Genomic DNA, 22,938 nt, shown 5'->3' with positions numbered 1-22,938 from the left:
CCCCTCACTGATGCCCCGTCCCCTGAGCCCCCCCGCACTGATGCCCTGTCCCCTGAGCCCCCCGCACTGATGCCCCATCCTGAGCCCCCCCGCACTGATGCCCCGTCCCCTGAGCCCCCCCCACCGATGCCCCGTCCCCTGAGCCCCCCGCACCGATGCCCCATCCTGAGCCCCCCGCACCGATGCCCCGTCCTCTGAGCCCCCGTATTGATGTGATGATCCTTTGTGTTTCCTGCTGAGTTTCGAACCTTGTGCCTCTTTTTCCGGACCAATCACAAACCAGAAGAGGGGCGGGGCCCAGACCTCTAGAGTAACAGGTTATTTGCTGGAGCCCAGGAGGGCGGGGCCAGGTCGGTGCCGCTTCCCCTCCTCTTGTGTCTGCGGAGAGAGCGGGACGGGAAGCGCGGCCGGGACCTGACTCGTTGGCGGGCGCCGTTCTGCCTTCACCACCGAGTCTCGTCCGTCGGTCTCTGTGTATGCCGCTGTCCCACGACCCGGGCTGACACCTAACGGTGAGTGAGTATAAAGACGGGTGGTGGTGAGCGGGCCGGAGCGTGCTGGAGGCCTAGCGGTGCGGAGCCGGGGACCGCCGCTGTCCGGAGGTTGGTGGCGGATGTTCCCGTGTGTAGTTGTGTTAGTGACTCCGTGTCGCCGACATTGTGCGGGGAATGTAACAATGGACGACTGTAAAATGGCGCCTGCTCGCGCCCTCGTCATCAGGCAGCTATGTGGTGACGTCACTACGGAGGCCTCCGCCGCTCAGTCCTCGCAGGCGCGCAGTGGAGAGCGGAGTCCTGCTTGGTGGGGAGAAGGTATTGGTGTGCGCCGATGAAGAGTGCTCGCTCTGCTTACAGGAGTTGTCCTTTTTTTTATGTAAATACACATATTTTGGCTTAAAAATAATTTTTGCAATTCGGTTTCATTACAAGTTTTGCACCGTTTGGCTTTTACAACCTCTTTGATGTGGTCTGTGCTGGAAGATGGGTAAGAGTTAAACTCTTCCATTGGACAATCAGAATGAACTCACTGATAAATTCTCAGTTAACTCATTCTACAGCCAAGCCCGGTTTGGTGGTGAGTTTAAAAAAAAAATAGATTAAATTACGCATCCATCCTGGTCTGAAGACTTCGCCTTGTGCCCGAGGTCACATGTATGTATGACCGGAGTAGGAGGCTTCCACTGCACACCTTATGGGAACTAACCCTGCATCCTATGAGACTGTAAAATAAGTGTTGCCTACCACTCCGCATCCAGCGACTTTGCTCTGATTGTCCCTGCATGCCCAGGAAGTGATGACATTCCGACCAACAGTCACTGGACCACAGCAGCCATTGATTGGATGCACGTTTTAGGTGAACTGAACTTCCTGCCCTCTTTCCCTTTAGACTACATTTCCCAGAATGCATTGCTCTCTAGCTGTATCTGTCCCACCCTCAGCCCCTGCTCACTCCTCCAACAAAGCACCATCTTGAGACTCTTATACAGTCTGAAGATGGATAAATCGCTTCCCACACAGTTTCTTGTAACATTCGGGGTGTGCAAGCAGTATTGTTACACTGATAGCACCCAGGCTCTGTGTACTGTAGGAGTAGAGTCATATAATGTACTAGATGGTGGCCCGATTCTAACGCATCGGGTATTCTAGAATATGTATGCGGCCGACTGGGCACAATCAGCAGAACGTTATTTAAATTTGGTGCCAATATCGCTGATTGGTCGCGACCGGCGGTCGCGACCAATCAGCAAGGCAGTGTTTAAATTTCGTGCCAATAATGCTGATTGGTCGCGGCCACGACCAATCAGCAGAGCGTTGTTTAAATTTGGCGATAAAATGCCTGTTTAAATTTTCGCCAATCAGCGAATCGTATTGGTGAGGACCGGGGAGCGTTGCTGCCTGTGCGGCTACTTCCGCTGCGAGAAGCCGGGAGATGAGCGTCTGCTCGTAGCAGAAGTATCCCGACGGCAGCGCAGGTCCTCCCTTGACACCCTAGCCTCATGGAGGTCAGCGGCGCCGCCGGTCGGGGTCCTTCTGCTGCTAGCGGCCGGGAGATGAGCGCCTCGCGCCGCCTCATCTCCCGGCTGCATCGCCGCTGACCTCCGTCTGGCAGATGAGCCGCTAACGGCCGCCATCTTTTTCTCAAATCCCACGTCGCTGATTGGCCATGCACAGCCCTGCCCCCTCTGGCCAAAGTCAGCAGTCCATAAAATTACTTGGCTCTGTGGAGCCTTCACTGCCTCTCTGGCTACTGGCCACTCGTCTCATGGCATCACTTCTAGAACTGCGGGCTGGCCCCCCCACGTCCCGGCGCTGGGCCCTCCGCCTCCTGCGTACCAGGCTTTGTGACTGACTGCCATCATTACGCACAAACAGGAAGTAAGGAGCTGGTGGTCACATGTCCCCTACTAGGACAACTCCTTTTTGATCTGAATATTTGCCCCATGAAAATAAAATCACCATTACTGCCCTCCCTGGCACCATTCCAGTGGTGTCGGCTCTCGTATTCCTGGGGCTCACATGCTTTTCTTGGGACATGTGAGCACTGCGCCCAATCACCCCTAGCGTCACTGTCCTCACCTTAGGACGTCTAAGTAATTGAGAGGAAATGTTTCTTCCTTTCACACAGGCTTTATAATGTATTAATAATCTGTGTGCCCAGAAGACCCCTTTAAGAACAGGATGTGATCACTTCTGGTCCCAGTAGGCACCACCAGTGCAGCGCATTGGGGGGGATTTGAGTGCTAAGTAATGAGTCTTTATTTTATGACTGCAAGCAGAGATCTCGACAAACGGCACTGGCTGAAAGCCTAAGGCTGCTGAACATCTTATTACAGTGACTGAGCTTTATACACAGAAAACCAGATGTCCTGTAATAGGAAGAATTCTAGCGGCTCAGGAGCTCACTGGGATCTCATGGTCATTTTATTTGGAGATTCCAGGTTCTGTAAACTTGGCAAAAAAAACAAAAAAAAAATGGATTTCATCTTTAAAAGGGATTGTCTGGGATTGTGCAGAAATCACCTCAGAGTGGTCCCTTGTAAGAACCCGGGCTGTGGAGTCAGTAAGCCAAACCTCCGACTCCTCAATTTGCACGACTCCGACTCCCTCATCCACGGCTCATGTTTAAGTGATAAATTTACTGTCGCACAGATTCATCTCCGCTAAAAGTCCTAGACCCTTAGATCAGGAATAGGACAGACATTTATAGGACATTTCATAACTTTCCCAAATTCTTATGAAAAAATATTCCCCACAAACTGCATTGAACTACTGTACCCAATTTATTATATATTTTAGGAGTCGGAGTTGGTCCATTTTATACCGACTCCACCAAAATGGACTCCAACTCCACGACTCGGGCTCCACAGCCCTGGTAAGAACAACGGCTGTTTTATGTCGCGTGTAATGTGATCCTGTAGGAAAAATGACAGATCTGGTAAAAGCCAAAGACAGCGCTGTCTACTGTTCAGATCTGCGGCTCCACACATGGAAAACTACGATCCAGAGGGTGAAGCCTTCTTGAAAGTCCAGGCAGAACATAAACCTGCATGGGGGTGTTTAGACCGTGCCAGCTGTAATATACCAGGTGCACCTGGTGACTGTTTCATATGGTCGGTTGCCCTTTTGCAGCACCTTTCACCTGTGGGCAGTAAGGGGATCCTTCAAGGGGTGTCATCTGTGTTTTGTTTTTGTTTTTTTACATAGAATTTATGAGTTGTGTATAATTTTAAAGTTACTGTGACCCCTAGCAACCAAGAGGAAGGGGCTCTCTGGATGGTGTAGATAGGACTGCTGGAGATAGGTGGGGGCATCGCTCTGCTATTCCCATACACAAGGAATGGAGTGGCGGTAGAGCATGTGCAGCGCTCCGATCCCCAGCAATCAGAATGACCTGTGAATGGGGGATAACGTTCCAAGGGAGGTCACCTCTAAGGGGCTGTCCAGGATCAGAAAGACGTGGCTGCTCTCAGTCTGTAAAGTAAGACAATCTGTGTGTATGAGACCGTCCTGCACATGTGTAGCATTTCTATCACTGTATTTTTTTCTCCCTCTGCCATCCGCACATACAGCACAGTGCAGCCTGAGTGAATCCATCGCAGCCTCCCTCAGCTGAGACTGTGGAGCTGATGTAAGTCAGTACAAAATATCGGATAATGTTTATTGTAAGCGTGTATAACATTTTTTTAAGTTATTTGTTTTACTGTTGTTATTGGACAAGTGAGAGAGTTAAAGTGTAGGAATTGCAATTTGCCCTTTAATTAATTTGCTTGTCTGTTAACAGATACCGAAACCTTGCTCCATGTCCACAGCATCGGACCCTGCAGATCTCGCCTGCTCCGTTGTGGCGTTGCCCCCCCCACCCTCAGGCTACAACTAGATCAGCTGCTCTATTAGGGGCCCTGATTTCTTGCTGCCTGAGGGAGTGATGTCAGCCGCTGCCTGCTCTCATACCATGTACACAGCATTGCAGCAGCTGTAAAGCAGGCGGCTCGGCCGATTGTTTGTGGGAAACCTACTCTGTCTATAAAATGTTCATGGTCCTTTTAGGTTGAGGATTCTGCAGGATTTGTTGTCCGCATTTACAGTATGTAAAATGGGGAATTTTACCAATAAGTAAACAGGGAATTAAAAATCATAGGGAACAATGGCTAAAGGCATCATCCACTGCTTGGACATTATATAAGGCCTCATTCAGACGTCCGTGTTCTCTGTTTGTATCACGAATAAAAAAAACACGGTCATCAGTGTGCTGTCCGTGTTTAACATTGCAAAGTGTAGAAGGTCTGTAATTTCATCCTTCATCTTTCTGTGAAAAACACTGATGGATACAGTGATTACGCCGGTAATATTTTAAACACCGACATGTGAATGAGGCCTAACAGATAATCACTTTCCGCACCGTTCCAGCAATGTTGGCGCCAAGTCTCCTGACTCGCGTGGCAAAACAATCATTGGTTGCTAATGTGCTGCAGGTTTCACAGGTCCCTTGGACATTTGAGGGACATGTGAGAATTGCAGCCTATCAGTAAGCACTGATTGCCTGCAGGCTCATATAGCATTTGTCACTCGATAGTCGGGGGACCCAGTGCTGGAGGCGAGTATCTGACTTTTATTTTACACGGTGAATACTATGTTAGACCTCTCCTTTTTTGAAGGGTTGTTTTGGGATATAAATTGGCAGCTCAATCACTAGAATTTGCCACCGGTGTCCGACCGGCTGGTGCTCGACTACAGAGACCCCGCTGGTCGCTAGAGCCACTGATACAGCACTGTGCTACTCTGCTTATTGCACTTGAGTGTGGTAGCGTCATCCTGGGGGTATAAATGGCAAAGTTTCTCCTTAAGGAGATCTCCACCCTGGATTAGGATTTATATGTTGTGCAATGCTCCCTGGGAAATAAAATGTGCAAATTACCTCTTCACTATGGAAGAGAGCAGCAGGGTCCCTAGTGCCACCTATTGGAAGTAGCAATTCTAGAAGTCAATATCAACCCTTTAAAGGGAATCTGTCGGAAGGTTTTTACTATGTAATCTGGGGGCAGCATAATGTTAAGAGCAGAGACCCTGATTCAGCGATGTGTCACTTACTGGGCTGCTTGTTGCTGTTTCAGTAAAATCAATGTTTTATCAATAGCAGGAGATTATCACTACAGGGCTAGGTGTCTCCTGCCTCCTGGACCAACCACACCCCACCACTGAGTAGCTTTCTGACAATCAGGGGTGTGAGCGGGGTTATACACAGGGCTCAGCATTTGAGCTCTGCTAGATCAGCAGCAGAGAAAACTGTTAGACTATGTGCCCACGATGCAGAAATGCTCTGGATTTTTCCTGAGCGTTTCTGCATCTCCCTGGCAGAAAAAAACGCATGTGGATTGTACATGTGGATTGTACATGCGTTTTCCTGCCAGGGACATGCGGATGTGAAGCGTTCTTCACTTGCATTTCCGCATGCGGGTTGTCAAGCGCTTTCCAAGCGATTTTAGCATGACTTGGAAAGTGCTTGACAACTTGATCACACTATATAAATCCATGCAACTGGCATGGATTTATATAGTGTGACCCAAAAGAATGTCAAAAAATAAATCTATACTTACCTTCCGATGGCCCCCGCTGTCTTGCTTCACCGTCCCGGCAGATCGCGTTACACTGCTGGACCTGCCGACGTCAGCGTCGCGTCACATGACTATGACGTCAGCGCAGGTCCTTCACGAGAGGAGGAGCGCATCGGGGGCCGCCAGGAGGTAAGTATATATTTTATTTTTTTTTTTCTTACAGTTTTCTTTGGAGAAACCTGGGTACCATCCACACATTAGAACGCATGGATTCTGCATGTCCTTATCTAGTGAAGCGGTCTAATGCAAGTCAATGGCGGCGAAAACGCAGCACTTCCGCAAAATAATTGGTAGTGCTGCGTTTTTTTCCACAATGATAATCCGCAGCGGAAATTTCCGCAGCATGTGCACAGCACATGCGGATTATCATTGGGAACATGGCAGGCCTTCTACCATGCGTTTTTTAAGCATTTTTGCCGCTTCGGAAACGCTTAAAAAACGCATCGTGGGCACATAACCCTACTGTCACAACTGCTGCATCCAGTAAAGTAAGTGATACTTCGCTGGAATCAGAGTCTCTACGTCATGGTGCTGTTGGATTACATAGCAAAAATCTGCTGATAAATTTTCTTTAAAGAGCCTTGCCACATGACTTTGGATACTAAAGCAACCGTCCACCCTGAGACTGACAAGTGACTATATGTTTTATGTGTAATGTCATCCTCCCTGGATGGAAAAGCAGTGTTTCTCCCGCTGATTTCTGCTTGTTCAGATCAACGTTGCAGTGGCATGGGGGAGAGTGTAGTGGTAAGTTTTTAAAGGGGTGTTCGCATCTCCTAGATCCTATCCCAAATATGTGGTAGGTATAATAATAATGGCAAATACCTTAAACTAGAAATGTAGCATAGTTCTTCTGATTTGCTGTGTTGCTTACCATGTGCCGGGCATTGCAGTAGCTTAGGTGTCCATGGTTTCGACCACTCATAATGACCGTTGTTTAGTGGTCGTAACCATGGACACCTAAGCTACTGCAATGCCCTGTAAATGCAGTAACCTACACAGTAAATTAGTTAGTTGTTAGTGGTCATTACCATGGATACCTAAGCTACTGTAATGCCCGGCACATGCGGTAAGCAACACAGCTTATCAGGAGAACTATACTAAATTTCTAATTTTGAGGTATTTGCTAATACTATTATTACGCCTACTACATATTATGATAGGATCTTGGAGATTGGAATACCCCTTTAAAGCATGACTTCTGTGGTACAGGAAAGGGGAGATGCGGATTATTCTTAGGCTATGTTCACAGGTATGTTGCGTCACAAATCTGCAGCACAACTGATCTCTGGCAGAAAATCAGCTGCGTCAATAGCGTGTTTTTTTTTTTTTTTTTTACTGTCCTGTCTTTATTTATGCATGTACATAAAGTTCTGTGGGAAAAATAAGAACCCCGTTCTATTTTGCCATCAAAAAACACTGATGCAAATTTTGATGCGTTTTTTCACCGCCCATTACTTCCTATGGGTGAAAAAACGCTGAAAGTGACATGCTCCATTTTCCAAAAACCCAACCAAGGCAAAAAAAAAACATGTGTGAACAGAGAATTTTGGTTTCTCATAGACTTTGCTGGTACTGCAAAACGCAGCAGAAAATTTGCATAAAAATCTGCAGCAAAAAAAAAAAAAAAAAAAGCTGAAAAACACATGTGTGAACATAGCCTTACCAGTGTGCCCCCTTCCCCAGGTCACTGTGGTGGCCTTCTTGAAAGGAAGAACTGTTTGCTGATACACATTAGGAATTTATAGTCACTTTTCAGTCGCTTTAAAGGGAATCTGTCACCCCCTGGGACTTATCAGACCTCTAATATGACCATACAGGTGATAGAAATGTGAATCTATACTTGCCTGTATGCAGGGTCGGCTCCAGGATTTCTGGGCCCGGGCGAGAGTCTCAGTGGCCCCTTTAACACATACCACGATTCATGATGCGCAGATACTGCAGAGAAATATAAGTATAGTACAATGCAAAGATTTCACTTCTTACATTACATGAGTGATATCTGTTGTAAATTCTACAATAGCTCAGACACCGGCGAATCCTTGCAGCACACAGTATACTGGCCCCCATGTAATGCTCCGTACGGGATACTGCCCCCCCCCCCCTCTTCATAATGCCCCATGCCTCCATACATTAAAAAAAATAATCATTCAAATACTCGCCTGCTGCCTCTGCTCTGGTCTGGACTCCAGCGTTGCCGGCATCTTCCTGCTCTGCACTGCCTGTGATGGCTCAGGGGAGGGCGCGGTGGAAAGACATCACCGCGCCCACTTACCTGAGACGTCACAGGGAGCGCACAGCAGGAAGACAGCGGATCTGCAGAGGCACGGGGAGAGGTAAGTATCCAGCTGCCGGGGCCCTGAGCAAGCGGGTGAGAAGGGCAGACGCTGGCACTGCTCTCCTCCGCCCATAGCCCAGCGGGGTGCCTGACCGCGAGTGCCGCCCCTCCCCCGCCTCCTGCTCAGGGCCCGGGCACTTGCCCTTGTGCTGACGCCGACCCTGCCTGTATGGCTCATATTAGATAGTTGGTTGCTTGCTTTGAAATGTAATTTTATTAAGGCTGTGTGCACACGATGCGTTTTTAATGCGTTTCCGCAGCGGTTTTGCAGCCGCGGAAACGCATTAAAAACGCATGGTAGAAGGGCAGCAATGTTCCCCAATGATAATCCACATGTGCTTTGCACATGCTGCGGAAATTTCCGCTGCGGATTATCATTGCGGAAAAAAACGCAGCACTAACAATTATTTTGTGGAAGTGCTGCGTCTTCGCCGCCATTGACTTGCATTAGACCTCATGGATTACGCATCACTGCATCTGTAGATGCGTAATCCAAGCGTTCTAATGTGCGGATGGTGCCCGAGTGTGGAGGACAGGAGACTCACCTCCGGACCCGGGTACTATAAAACCTGTAAAAAAAAAAAAAAAAAGAATAAAATAAAAAATAAATGTATACTTACCTTCTGTCGGCCAGTGAGTTGAAGGACTTGCGCTGACTTCAGAGTCATGTGACGGGTCATGTGACGCTGACGTTGGCCAGTTTTTCAATCCACTGTTACCGGCAAGGGAGAACGGAGTGAGCGGGACATCGGGGCCATCGGAGGGTAAGTATACATTTATTTTTTTATTTTTACCACTCTCTCGGTTCACACTATATAAATCCATGCTGTTTGCATGGATTTATATAGTGTGACCTAGTTGTCACAAGCACTTTCCAAGTGATGCTAATCGCTTGGAAAGCGCTTGTCAATCCGTATGCGGAAATGTCAGTGGGTAACCGCTCCATTTCCGCATGTCCCTGGCAGGAAAACGCATGTACAATCCGCATGCGTTTTTTTTCTGCCAGGGAGATGCAGAAACGCTCAGGAAAAAATCCTGAGCATTTCTGCATCGTGGGCACATAGCCTAATCTGTTTTCTTATGCTTGGGGGACGGGAAGAAATCCCCGCCTACTTAGTGAATTTCAATGTATGTCCCCTCCCCTGCACGTCACCGGGACCTGTGATGTGCAGTCTCGTCTTCCAGATCCCACGCATGCGCACATCACCTATAACGCAAGGCGCGCTTTCTTTTTTTTTTTTTTCTTAGCTATATTTTTTCCAGTAGTGATCTTGTGCGCTGGCACCGGGGAGTCACTGTCACTCCCCGGCGCCTGCGCACTACAGCACTGCAGAGACAAACAGGGCTGGGAGGAAAAAAACGCTCCTGACGATAGCTGCGATTTGCGCGGAAAGTGAGTGAGACGAGTGCACGTCACAGGGCCCTGTGACTTGCAGGGGAGAGGGGGGGAATATGCAAAATCGATGGGTGGGGATTTGGGCATGTGAAAACCAATTTTATAAAAACTAATTTCTCTGATATCTCCCAAGGGGTGACACATTCCCTTTAAACTAAAATAGAATCTCCCTTTGGATACAGCCATTTTAGGGGGCTCCTAAATCGACATTATTAGCAATGTGTGATCTGGATGTAAAGCCACAATTTAAGGTTTGGGACTGTCTAGATTACAAGGTCCTGAAATGAATGGGAGCAGCAAAGTTGTGTCTTTTGCTGTTTACTGTGACTTATGTATTTATTTTTTTTTACATGTGTTTTGCTTCAGAAATATTGCACTAACTGGTGTATTTTCGTTTTCAGTGCAGTTAATGCCTTGGCGTTTCCTTATCCTTTTTTAGAAACGCTCTTCTCATTTGAGGATCGTCCGTAGTGCTAGAGTGAAGGATCTCTAAAGCGCCATGTGTTCTCCAGTGCAGACTTTATTTATCACTGGCCTAGAAATGAACAGGACTACAGTTGTTTGCCACTTTTCTTTACTTCCATGTGCCGCAGTACACACACGAAGAAAACATTGTAATTGCCTTCTAAAGAGGTATACGTTTATTTTAGAAACGTAAGTGGTTGTGATTTGCATTGGCCGCTTTACCTGCATTGTCTCGGTTTCCGTGTAGTTTTTCTGCCTGTGTGGAGCTTGTGTGTTACATGAGAGGTGATACGTCATTGACGCCCGTTCTTTTCTTGTTTCCTCCCCCTCCCAGGACACCATGTTTACTCGAGGGATTAAAAGAAAGTCCTTGGATCCAGAAGTGATGGACAGCTCCTTGGTGGTCGACTTAAAGAGCCTCCCTTCCTATACTCTAGAACGACAGTCTATGTTGGACATGTCACTAGTGAAACTTCAGCTGTGCCACATGCTGGTAGAACCCAACCTCTGCCGATCGGTGCTCATCGCCAACACGGTCAGGCAGATACAAGAGGAGATGACTCAAGACGGCAGCTGGCCGTTTTTTCACGTGCACCAAACCGATCATCCTGCTCCTTTAGATCGTCTCGTTTCTACAGAAATCCTCTGCCGCTCTTCTAAGGATCAAGCAGAAGAGAAACGCGTCGAGGATTCCTATGTTACCTACAGCGAAGAATTAGAGGTTCAAGAGACTCAGGAAATTTCCGAATTCTCCACGGTCACCTCCGTCAAAGCGACGCAAAATGCTTCAACCGGTTTGTGGGAGATCGAAGGTCCGCAGGAAAATAGAGCGAATCTTCAAAAATCCTTAGACCATATATTCGAAACCTTGGAAAATAGAAACACAAATTCCATGGAGGACTTGTTTTCTGAAGTGGACACTTCTTATTACGACCTTGATACTGTGCTGACGGGGATGATGGGAAACTCTAAGCTGGGCCATTGCGACGTGCTCGAGAGCTTATCGCAGACTGCTGCGGCCACTCACTGCAAAGCGGAGCTCAACGAGATTGATCACATCGTAGAGATCCTTGTAGAGTCCTAAAGACGATCCTGCGTTATGCATGATGGCATGGCTCGCTTATAGAGCATTCCCGACTTGAGTTGTCCTCTTCTGACAGGTTACCTCAGCCTCTCCCGAGTACCAACCAACATGGCGGCCAGTCTACCTTCCACAAGGGCTTGGCACCCAGCTAGTCTCATCCATGTCTGAAATGATGACTAGACAGGCTTTTCAGTCAGGAGCCTGGAAGAGCCGGCCCCCAACTCCTGTGGTGCCTAACGGAAATGCCCCTCTTGTGCCATAGCGACAAGTCTCCTACATGAGTCTTTTACATTTTATTAATGGGTTATTCTCTCTAACTGTTACAATGGCAAAGTGCTTGTAAAAACAAGCAACTTTGACCATTTTCGTTATTAAAAATCAGTTATTTTTTTTTTTTATTGTGTATTGCTCGTTGCCTAGATAACCGGCCACCCCTGCAGTTTATCAGGCGCTGGCTGGTTTCCTAAGCAACAGAGTGCAGTGCTTACGAGCTCTATTGGAAACAGCTTGTAAGTCCTGCTCTGAAGCCTGCTGGCTACAACGCTGCTCCCAATCTTCAGAGGCTAAGTTTTTCCCAGGCTGCTCAATCAATCCGGAGCATGTCGCTTCCCCCTCCCCTACCTCCCTCCCTAGAGAACAGTGCGATACTGAAAAGCACTGTTGAGAAAACCCCCTTTAAAGAGCATATATGTTACAAAGAAAAAAAAACCCTCATAACATGTCTGGAGATTTTAAAATGGGTTGTAGGAGGAGAGGAACAAAACAATATTTCAAACAGGCCTAGGCCGTATCTGCTCAACCCCCAATTAAATGCAAAGGGTCGAGCTGCAATAGCAGACACTGCCGGTAATGAAAAGTGCTACTGGTTTTGGAAGAAAGCAACTATTGTTTTTCAGACGGTTTATGAAATTAAAACATCACTACTTCAGGTTGCATCACCCACTCCTGCACTTTGATGAATAGTGCCATTGAATATCTACGGCAATAGATAAGATGGATAACTGATGTTCACACATTTGAGTATTTGGGGCTGATTCACGCACAAAATCTCCAGCGTCTTTTAGTACCAGCAAAAGCCTCAAGCTGTGGAATTTGCATGAAAATTTTTGTTTTGTTTTTCTCCAAATCTGCAGCGTTTTGCAATTTCTGTCGTAAAAGTGAACCTTCTTGGTGCGGATTTTACCCATTCCTGGCTATGGGGGACTCTTAATTACTCGCATGTGGCTTTGTTTTGTTGCATTTCCATGCAAAAAAAAAAATGCACGAATAACAACATTTTTAGATGCAGAAACGTTGCAGATTTCAGTGTAAAATCCATGCCAAATACTCAACGTGTGAAGGGTCCAATAATTAAAGCTGTAAGCTATTGTGAAAAAAGCCATATTTATCACTGACACAGGTTTAGGATCGTTACACCATAGTGCTGTGGCCCCACACTGGGCTGGGGGTCTGTTTTAGGACAGCTTCTTTGAGGATAACCTATTGTTACACGGATGACATCCACATATGTTAATACTTTCTCGTTACACTAATCCGCAGTATTTATTTTATGTAGTCTTTCTATTTTTTTTTTCATTCGAAATCCAATATTTATTTTTCTTACTACCATTATTTTTTTTTTTTTCTAATTTCTAGAACAAATAATTAATGGCCCATTTACATGAGACGTTTTCATTCCAGACCTGATCGGTGGCATGAGGCTATATTTATGAGGTTATGCTAGCACGTATGTCGGTAAGAAGTTATTGGTTTTTGGGTCGTGTAACGCATTGATGAACATTTCAACTTGTTGGTTTTTAGCCCCCCCCCCCCCCCCCCCCCCAACCAATCCCAATTTAAGTGATTAAAGGGGCTGTCTAACTAGAAATAATCTATAGATGTGTTTAAAAGTCAATGTTCCCTTTTTGCTAAATGTAAAATAACACAATTTATTCCTTCTGAAGACCATACAAGACTCATTACGAGTGGAAGAAAGGCGATTCCGGCAGTTAAACAGGAAAGGGTTCTTTACAGTCAGAGCAGTCGGACTGTGGAATACCGACCACAAGAGGTAGTGATGGTCGACACTATAACAGCTTTTTATATAAGGGCTGGATGATTTCCTTGATACACATAACATTGTGGGCTATAGATAATTTAGTGATAAAAAATCTATAATTGGAGGAGGAAGGCTGAACTTTATGGACCTGAGTCTTTTTTTCAACCTATGTAACAAACTGAGCTTTACTTGCTCTTCCCAGGTCAATTGCTGCCTCTCTTCAGCTGCCACAGTCTTCTGATCGGCTGCAGCGGTGAGTTAAAGACAGATCACTGACTTCAGATGATTTAGAGCGCACGAGCCGCTGAGCTCTGTGATTGACTGCAGTGCAGTAGATAGTAATCGATGAAGACTCTACACTGGCTTAAATGACCTCACCGCTGCAGCCGATCAACAGACACTTGGGCAGCGACAGAGGCAGCACAGGACCTGCCTCACGATCTGCTGAGCTCAGTGATTGACTGCAGTGTTGTCTCCGTTGATCGGCTGCAGTAATTAAGTCGACAAGGCATCGACGGGGAGGGTGTGTAGAGCGCAGTTTTATTATTTTTACATATCACTGAGCTGAATTGCTAAAAGGGGACAATGCCTGTAAAACAGCAATTCATAGTGCTTCTGTCTCGCTGAAGATCCCTTCTCTCCATTTCCACATTGGCCTACGAGAGCATTTCCAGTCTGGTTGTGTCCTCGGTGCTGTACGGGAAGGGACTGGCTCATTTCTATAGGTAAGCCAGCACCACCTGCCAGAACTGATTCATAGAGAACTGGGCTGGCGTAGCTGTTGAAATGAGCCAGTCCGCCAGCGCCCCTCATATGAAGTCCAGAGGAAAGAGTTGACCGAGAATAGCCCAAGTTTTATTCCCTTAATAACGTTGGTCGCTCTAACAGTATACTAGTTAAATGTATATATTTACATTTTAAAACACATCTAAAGCACTTAGTTTCTAGTTGGACAACCCCTTTAATAGCTAAAAATGGATTTCAATGAGAGAATTTTTTTTTTTCCTATAGTTAGGATCCATAAAACTGCACCATGTGAATAAGGTGTTAAGACTCTGACTCACTGACTTTGTCATCAAAACGTCAACCCTGCAAATGTTTGATATTAAAGGGGTATTCCAGCTGCCAAGGTGATGGCCTAACTATCTGAAAGGCGTGGGATGTTTGGAGCACCTCCTCCGTTCCTTAGCCGTCGTGGCTAATGTTGACGGCTGGAATACGCTTTTCACAATGTAATTCCACTTTTATGTATTCTGAGATATTAGAAGAGCATGTCAGCGGGGTCTGTGGGGTGACGGCCCACCAGTCACTAGAAGTTGCTCCTAGTGCACCCGTCCAATGAAAAGCGATCTTACCGTTGTGATTCTTTATGTGCTCTTAAAGCAATAATCCTTCATACAGGTTGATTGTCATCTTCTCAAAGTCCAAGCTGCAATGTATTCACGGTTCATGCATACACAAAAGGTTTACATACTGTCGTAAATTTTTGGGGGGGGACTTAAAGGGGTTGTCCCATTAAACAAAATCTTCTCACCTATTCACAGGACAGGAGATAAATATACAACTACTGGGGACTTCCCACCAATTGCTATGACGGGGGTCCTGAAGTCCTGTGTGAATGCAGCGGTAGTGCACATACATGACCCCCGGCTCCATTCCTACCGGCATCTGTGACCACCACTATCATAGGAAGTAAATGCAGAGCGGTGGTCTAAACTGCTCCTTACCACTCCACACAGGGGACTTTGGTGACCCCCTCCCTCCCCCCAGTCTCATGATCCGAAGGATAGGTGACAAATGTTTATAGGATTTTCCCCCTAGAAGAGCAAACGTATATGTGATTTGCACTTATACATTCGTTATAGAGTGTATCTTACCCTCTTAGTTCCTAAGGATCTTCTATATGTACAGGATTTTTTTATTTTGTAGCAAGAGAATCCATTTGAATAGAATGGATTTTGCATTTTTTTTTTTTTAAGAATTCTCACAAATACTGAACTTTTAAAATGCTGTTTTTTCAGCACATGTATTCACATTAGGTCAGCAAATCCTGGGCATTATAACGGTGTTAAGACTGATGCCCACAGCGTCTATGTAACAGAATACTAAAGGAAAATCGGGTCGTCATGATAATTGACACAGGTGTCGCATACGTTTACTACATATAAGTATCAGGAGGGATCTTATATATATATAATTTTAATATTATGGCTTGGGTCTGTTTCACACTTCTGACATTCCTAGTCCAAATCCAGACCCGACTGCAGATCTCTTGACCTGGACCCAGCAGCTTTGTAGGTATAGATGAGGCTGCCAAGTTCACGACAGGAGGCTGACGGCCGGTCCAATCATTGCGGTCTGTATTCGGACCATAAATATCGGACTTGTGAAACTGGCCTAAGGACACGTTCAGTATCTGTAAGCCAAAACCAGGAGTGGAACAATCAGAGGAAAAGTATAATAGAAACACGTCACCATTTCCGCATTTTTCACCCACTGCTGGTTTTGCTTTTCAAGTACTGATGTAAAATACTGAACGTGTGAACATGGCCTAAGACTGCTTTCTGCAATGGTGACCAGTAAATTAAATCCAACCTCAAAAGGTAGACAGGCCCGGAAAGTGAACTTGTTTTCTTTGCCAAATTTCTGCAACTGCCTTTTATTATTCTAAATCTTATGAATTGGACTCAAAGCCTAGTCTCGGACTTATCGGTTAGTATGTTGGCTGCAAGAAAAAGTTACTGATGTGCCTTTAAGTCTTCCATAAATCAGGATAAGCAGCTGTTTTTGTATCCACTCCACAAAACACCACATGCATTTGGCTTTATGCGCCAGAAGCCTATAAGCACTTGTAGAAATGTTATCCTGGACTCCCTTGGATGTTACATATGTGCACTTGGCCCTGATTCATCCATACAAGACCGTATTGGACTATCTTGCATTTTTTTAATAGCCTGCTTTGTAATGTTATATGTACAATTTTACAATGAATGTAGTTTAAGTATGTTTTATTAATAAAAAGTCTTTTTGGACTCAAATTTTATTTGTGCTTTTATATTGTCATGGAGAAAAATTTAAATCCACAAATGCATCTCTGAAGAGGGGACATGTAAACTTCACATTGGACATATGAGATTAATTATAACCGGGGATGTGAGAGCTGACACTTCAACCTCCATTGAAGTAGGGACCCCCTGCAGTGATCAGGTAATTACAAGATGAGATTTGCACTGAGAACCAGACACCAAGGCTAGGATTTGTATATTCAGAGGTGGAGAAGTACGTTCCGATGCAAGAGCTTCTGTTCAAAGCACTGGTCCCAGACTTTCTGCAGCTAGCGGCAGCTAGCGGTCAGTGATGAATATTAGGGTTTACATTGATCCGATATTTATAGGACATAAGTTTTCGGCGTCGTAGCGAAGGGACGAACATAACTCATTCACTCACATCACTGTAAGGCCGTCAGAACACATCCAACTTAATATTGGTCTGATGGATGATGCTGTCCATGCCATGTTTCATCTCCATAGAAAGGTAACATCGCGATGGGAAACATGACAATATCTACCGCTTCGGACCTTCAGGGCCAAAGAAATCCTGAAAGTCTCTAAACTTCTAAAAGACCTAGCACATCTCACAACCAACCCCCATATGAGCTCACCAATGGGAGGTATGAGGGCATAACCTTGATGTAATAGTTTCTGTCATTGTAATTTCTGGAAGACCTAGTTTTCTGTGAGAGTCCCATTTTCCCAATCAGCACTTTCCTTCATAAAGATAAGAGCCATTCCTGCAGCATCAGGTTTAGTAATTCTTTCGTTGTCCTTTTTTACTCCATGTAATTGTATATATATCATATTGTGTTGTTCCCATTTAGTATCCTCTTTGTATATTTTTATAAACACTGCCTACCTTTCTGGATTAAATATATAAATATAATAGCTCTGTAAACCGCACCCCTGAAGCCATACGCTACCTGTCAGGGAAATATTGAGAAAATATTGACAATTTCTCCCAACACTCCAAAGCCCCTCTTCACCCCTCCCTTATCCCCCGTTTGTCATAGGAGAGCTGACAGTCCAGCATCTGTGTCTCTGCAAATTATCACCTACAGTAGAAGTGACTTGTAAAGCTACAAGCTAATTAAAATGTGAGGGTCTTTCTCCCTGGCAGAAATGGGGTGATTAGACAAGCTGGCGATCAATTTACACGTAACTGTTGAAGCTTGCTTCCTGAGCTTCAAAAGGAAATCTGTCGCCAGGCCTGCACCGATATGGAATATTGTAATTTCCATAATTCCGATAATAATGGGACCTATGTTTTTAGTGGCAGGGACAGCCAAGGAGCGATATGCTTATTTTTCCATAGCTGTAAACCCCTCCGTGGAGCTGTAGTGCAAAAGCACCAGAATAACGAGTTGCAAATAGGCCATGCGTGGTCTCTAAATTAAGGTAAAATAACGGAAAAAATTGCGTTCTTTGCAAGCTTCTGCGATCATACGAGCGATAAGTCATTGCAGAAGTTAGCGGTTTTAATAAAAACATGATGGGTGGAGACCAGCCCCTGTGATGTCGGCACAGGGGGGTGTGGGCAGGGCTCTCCCTTCAGCATAAAATAGTCTGCTGAGGTTGGAGTAGCATTCTTGCCGGGAGTATATATTTAGTATAGCAACGAATCCTGAACAGTCAAATCTGGAGCGTCTACCCTCCACCTATGCTGATTCATCCCTGTGGACTGTATAGAGTAATTTTCCTTAATCCTTATTTTATGTAATTGCTTATGTATTGTATTGTCTCCTTTTGTAAAATCTTTTGTATATTTTTCCTAAAAACTGCCTCCCTTTTGGATTAAATATAAAATTTAATAGTTCTGTTTCTTTTGTCCTGTAATCGTTCCCTTCCCCGAAGCCATACGCTACCAGAACGCAGGTGTCCGGCCGGGCCTGTATTATATTTCAAACTTGGCCGGTGGTGGCAGCGAATAATATTAATAATTGGTCTATTGTGAAGCTGACAGTGACCGTACAGAGGGCGTAAACACATATTCCATGCTTTGGAATCCAGAGGTGTGACGCCATACGCTCACTGGTCGCTTGCCCATACGTACGTAGAGAGTAGTGGGGACCGTGTGCTTGCAGATCCCTGGCGAAATCCTGACAGTGGCGGTGAGATATTGTGTTGTCTCTGAGGAATCCCTGACAAATTGGTGGCAGCGGTGGGATATTACAGAACATCATTGACTTGATTGAGCAATCATTCCTGTCACTGAAAACTTGCACGGTTCTTGCGAGAATTCTGTGCAGAGTTTTAAGAAATCAGACTCGGTGTTTTATTATTTTTCATCTGGGACATTACTATACGTGTAGCAGTTGCATCACCTTCCCTTGTCTTGTTTTTCTGTCATATCTTTTATTTGGCAATGATGGCTGCACGTGGAGAGCCCTGGTATCCCCAGCAGTCAGAGGACACTATGGCTGCCTTCTTTGAGCTGAGACAGATTGACCCCATGGGCAAAAACAAGGCCCAAATGATTGCTGAACTGTTGCAGGGTGCTGCAGAGCCCGTCAGATAGTTGAGCATTGATGATGGAGCGGCCAGCCAAGGCCTGGATGGTGCTGCTGCAGGGGTCCCACCTGTGATTGCCAGCTATACCCTCTGCCAGGATAGTGTGGACCCCCACCTGCAGATGGCCTTGGAGCAACTCGCCGCAGACGATCGTGACGGACGTTTGCAGATGATCCTGAAATTCCAGGAGCGAGCAGAGCAGCAGGACAAAGCTGACTGAGAGGAGCATCAAGCCCAAGCTGACCGACGGGCTGCTGAGCAGGATCGACAGTACCAGCTGGAGCTAGCCCGGATTCAGAAGGAGCCATCCTCCACACAGACCCATGAGTCCAACAGTGCCAACAGCTGTAAACCCCATTCTGAGCATTTCCCTGTGATGGAAAAGGATGGGGACTTGGACACATTTCTAAGAGGGTTTGAAAAAGCCTGCAGACAGTATCAGCTGCCTGCCGACCAGTGGGCAAGGTGCTTAACTCCAGGGCTCAGAGGAAAAGCTCTGGAGGTTTTTGCTTCTCTCCCTCGAGAACAAGATGGAGACTATGAGGCCGTCAAGCAGGCCCTGATTTAAAAAAAGTACCTGCTGACTCCGGAGGTTTACCGGAAAAAGTTCAGAGCCCTCCAAAGTGGACCACATGATAGCTACAGTGATGTGGTGGATGGGCTCAGAACCAACTTTGAGCAGTGGATCCGAGTACTGTCAGTCACCACCTTCGAGGACCTGAAGGATCTGATGGTGAAGGACCAACCGCACACCAGAGGTGTGGAAGTCCGCCGCTGCCAGCTGGAAAGGGGTAAGTCGACCACCACCCCCAGTGTTCCAGCCAGCCGGACGTCAGCGGGTTCTGCCCTATCTTCCAGCACCTGGCCTGCTTTTGACTCCCGTAAATGTTATATTTGTGACCAAACTGGTCACGTCAGCCTTGTCTGCCTGGAGAGGCAGAAGATGGACCCCCACACCTGAGGCCTCACGGCCCACTGCAGCCATTCCTTTTGTGGGTGGGGCGGTTGGCCGGGCCCAGGAGAACTTACAACCGGTTACTGTAGGCAACACCGTTACTGTGGGCCTTAAGGACACTGGCGCAGACCAAACCCTCATCCGCCCTGAGATAGTTTTACCAGAGGAACTCATTCCTGGGAAGACCCTGACTGTCACCGGGTTTGGGGTGTTCGCTGTCCCATACCGATGGCCCGAGTTTTCCTGGACTGGGGTGCGGGAAGGGGGTTAAGGGAAGTGGGGGTGTCAGAGAATCTCAAAAACATCTCAAGAATCAGGACTTTTCTCACCTTTGACTTGGCAAAAACTCTTACTATAGCTCTAATTCATTCCCGTCTAGACTACTGCAACTCTCTACTTATCGGGCTCCCTCTTACTAAACTCTCCCCTCTCCAATCCATCCTTAACGCAGCAGCCAGGATCATATTCCTCGCCAACCGCTACACCGATGCCTCTTCCCTGTGCCAGTCATTGCATTGGTTATCCATCCAATATAGAGTTCAATTTAAACTTATCACGCTTACCCACAAAGCGCTCCATGCTTCACTACCCCCCCCTACATCTCCTCCCTTGTCTCAGTCTACCACCCTACACGTGCCCTCCATTCTGCCAGTGACTTAAAACTAAAATCCTCCATAATCCGAACTTCCCACTCCCGTCTCCCAAGATTTCTTGCGTGCTGCGCCAATTCTTTGGAATGCACTACCCAGGACAGTTCGATTAATTTCCAATACCCACAGTTTCAAGCGGACCCTAAAACCCCATTTCTTTAGACTGGCGTATCGCCTCCACACACTATCTGTCCGTCCCAGTTTTCCCTCATATTAAAATCTTCTTCAATTTTCAGGTTCATACCAACCATGCACATAATAGCCTCGGTCAGGACTGCACACATACTGGCAGGCGACCAGTCCATGTATTATTTATCCTATTTAGTATATCAAGGCTGCATTATACAATATATGTTCATTCTACCTTTTGTGTCTCCCCCATTTCCTCATAGACTGTAAGCTTGCGAGCAGGGCTCTCACTCCTTTCGATATGAAATATGCTTATTCTGTATTGTCTGTATAAGTCCCCCTTAAAATTTGTAAAGTGCTGCGGAATATGTTGGCGCTATAGAAATAAAAAAAATTATCTCCCCACTAATGTGCTATTGGGAACTGATCTGGGATGGTTGGTTGCCCGATACATTCCTGACAACCCTCCCAGATCTGATGTCATATAATGCCACTGTCAAAAATGTCAATGTGTTGTGTAATAAAAATGTGTGTTGTGGTAAAGGGGAACTCGGCCACCTCACCCTGCGGGGTGATGCTGCTGAGGATCCCCTAAAACGAGCCAGCATAATTGCTACAGGCAAGGGGAGCAGACACGGACACCAGGAAGCAGGTCGTCCCATGCAGGTGACCAGTGTCACGCCAGACAGTGACATGGTCAGTGGTAGCTGCCCCATGACCAGCACGGCTCCAGAGATGATGAGCAGGAATGGGGAGAAACACGGGGATCATAAGGAAGGTGGTCCAGTTCTGCTGACCAGTGTCACGACGGACTGTGACATGGCCGGTCATAGCTCCCCCTATTGAGCACGGCTCCCAAGGTAGGCCCCCCCCAACCGGGCAAGGTGAAAGAAAGGTGTGCCCCCCTGTCCGGAGTATGAGAGGAAGGTACCCATAGCCTGTCAGAGGTGTGGGGAAAATGTATCCCGAACCGGTCAGGATGATCAGAAACCTAGATCCCCAGTCGGTCAGGGTGGTGGGCAAGTTGGGTCAACGGCTTGTCGGATCAGAAGGAAAGGTGGGCCAGGAGGTGTGCTTAAAGGGGCAATCTGTAAATCAGCCCCTACGCCACCTCAAAGAGGGGGAGATGTCGGGGAAATATTGAGAAAATATTGACAATTTCTCCCAAAACTCCCAAGCCCCTCTTCACCCCTCCCTTATCCACCGTTTGTCATAGGAGAGCTGACAGTCCAGCATTTCTCTCTCTGCAAATTATCACAGTAGAAGTGACTTATAAAGCTACAACCTAATTAAAGTGCGAGGGTCTTTCTCCCTGGCAGAAACAGGGTGATTAGATACAGGCTGGTGATCAATTTACACGTAACTGTTGAAGCTTGCTTCCTGAGCTTCAAAAGGAAATCTATCGTTAGGCTGGCACCGATATGGAATATTGTAATTTTGATAATTCCGATATAAAAATGGGACCTATATTTTTAGTGGCAGGGACAGACAAGGAGCGATATGCTTATTTTTCCATAGCTGTAAACCACTCCGTGGAGCTGTAGCGCAAGAGCACCAGAATAATGGGTCGCAAATACGCCTTGCGTGGTCTCTAAATGAAGGTAAAATCATAATGGAAAAAATTGCGTAATTTGCAAGCTTCAGCGATCAAACGAGCGATAAGTTATTGCAGAAGTTAGCGTTTTTAATAAAAACATGAAGGGTGGAGCCCAGCCCCTGTGATGTCGGCACAGGGGAGTGTGGACAGGTCTCTCCCTTCAGCATAAAATAGTCTGCTGAGGTTGGAGTAGCATTCTTGCCGGGAGTATATATTTAGTATAGCAACAAATCCTGTTCAATAACAGTCAAATCTGGAGCGTCTCCCTCCACCTATGCTGATTCGTCCCTGCGAACTGTATAGAGTAAGTTTCTTCTTTAATCCTTATTATTTTGTGTAATTGCTTATGTATTGTATTGTATTGTCTCCTTTTGAAAAATCTTTTGTGTATTTTTTCCTAAACACTGCCTCCCTTTTGGATTAAATATAAAATTTAATAGTTCTATTTCTTTTGTCCTGTAATCGTTCCCGTCCCCCGAAGCCATACGCTACCATAATACAGGCCTGGCCGGACGCCTGCGTTCTATTTCAAACTTAGCCGGTGGTGGCAGCGAATAATATTAATAATCGGGCTATCGTGAAGCTGACAGTGACAGGTGTGACGCCATAC

General features: G+C 46.3%; 1 protein-coding gene across 5 annotated transcripts; it reads left to right on the top strand.

Moving 5' to 3' along the window:
- Positions 1 to 321: 321 nt before the first annotated feature.
- CDCA4 (cell division cycle associated 4) lies at positions 322 to 15,409 on the top strand. 5 transcript variants are annotated; one of them, XM_073638655.1, is made up of 4 exons: positions 322 to 512; positions 4,070 to 4,128; positions 10,286 to 10,479; positions 10,646 to 15,409. In XM_073638655.1, the coding sequence occupies exon 4, from the start codon at positions 10,652 to 10,654 to the stop codon at positions 11,393 to 11,395; it is 744 nt and encodes a 247-aa protein (XP_073494756.1). In that variant the 5' UTR covers positions 322 to 512; positions 4,070 to 4,128; positions 10,286 to 10,479; positions 10,646 to 10,651; the 3' UTR covers positions 11,396 to 15,409. The 5 variants fall into 5 exon arrangements, with proteins under 5 accessions (XP_073494756.1, XP_073494758.1, XP_073494757.1 ...); XM_073638657.1 differs by having other exon boundaries at positions 10,286 to 10,500; XM_073638658.1 differs by lacking the exon at positions 322 to 512 and adding an exon at positions 541 to 602.
- Positions 15,410 to 22,938: the final 7,529 nt, after the last annotated feature.

This window comes from Phyllobates terribilis, unplaced genomic scaffold, assembly GCF_046119375.1.
Source record: "Phyllobates terribilis strain yellow unplaced genomic scaffold, ASM4611937v1 Scaffold_7__3_contigs__length_470593459, whole genome shotgun sequence".
Taxonomy (NCBI): Eukaryota; Metazoa; Chordata; class Amphibia; order Anura; family Dendrobatidae; genus Phyllobates; species Phyllobates terribilis.
Note: the sequence above shows the minus strand (reverse complement) of the source record. Positions and strands in the feature narration are given on the sequence as shown.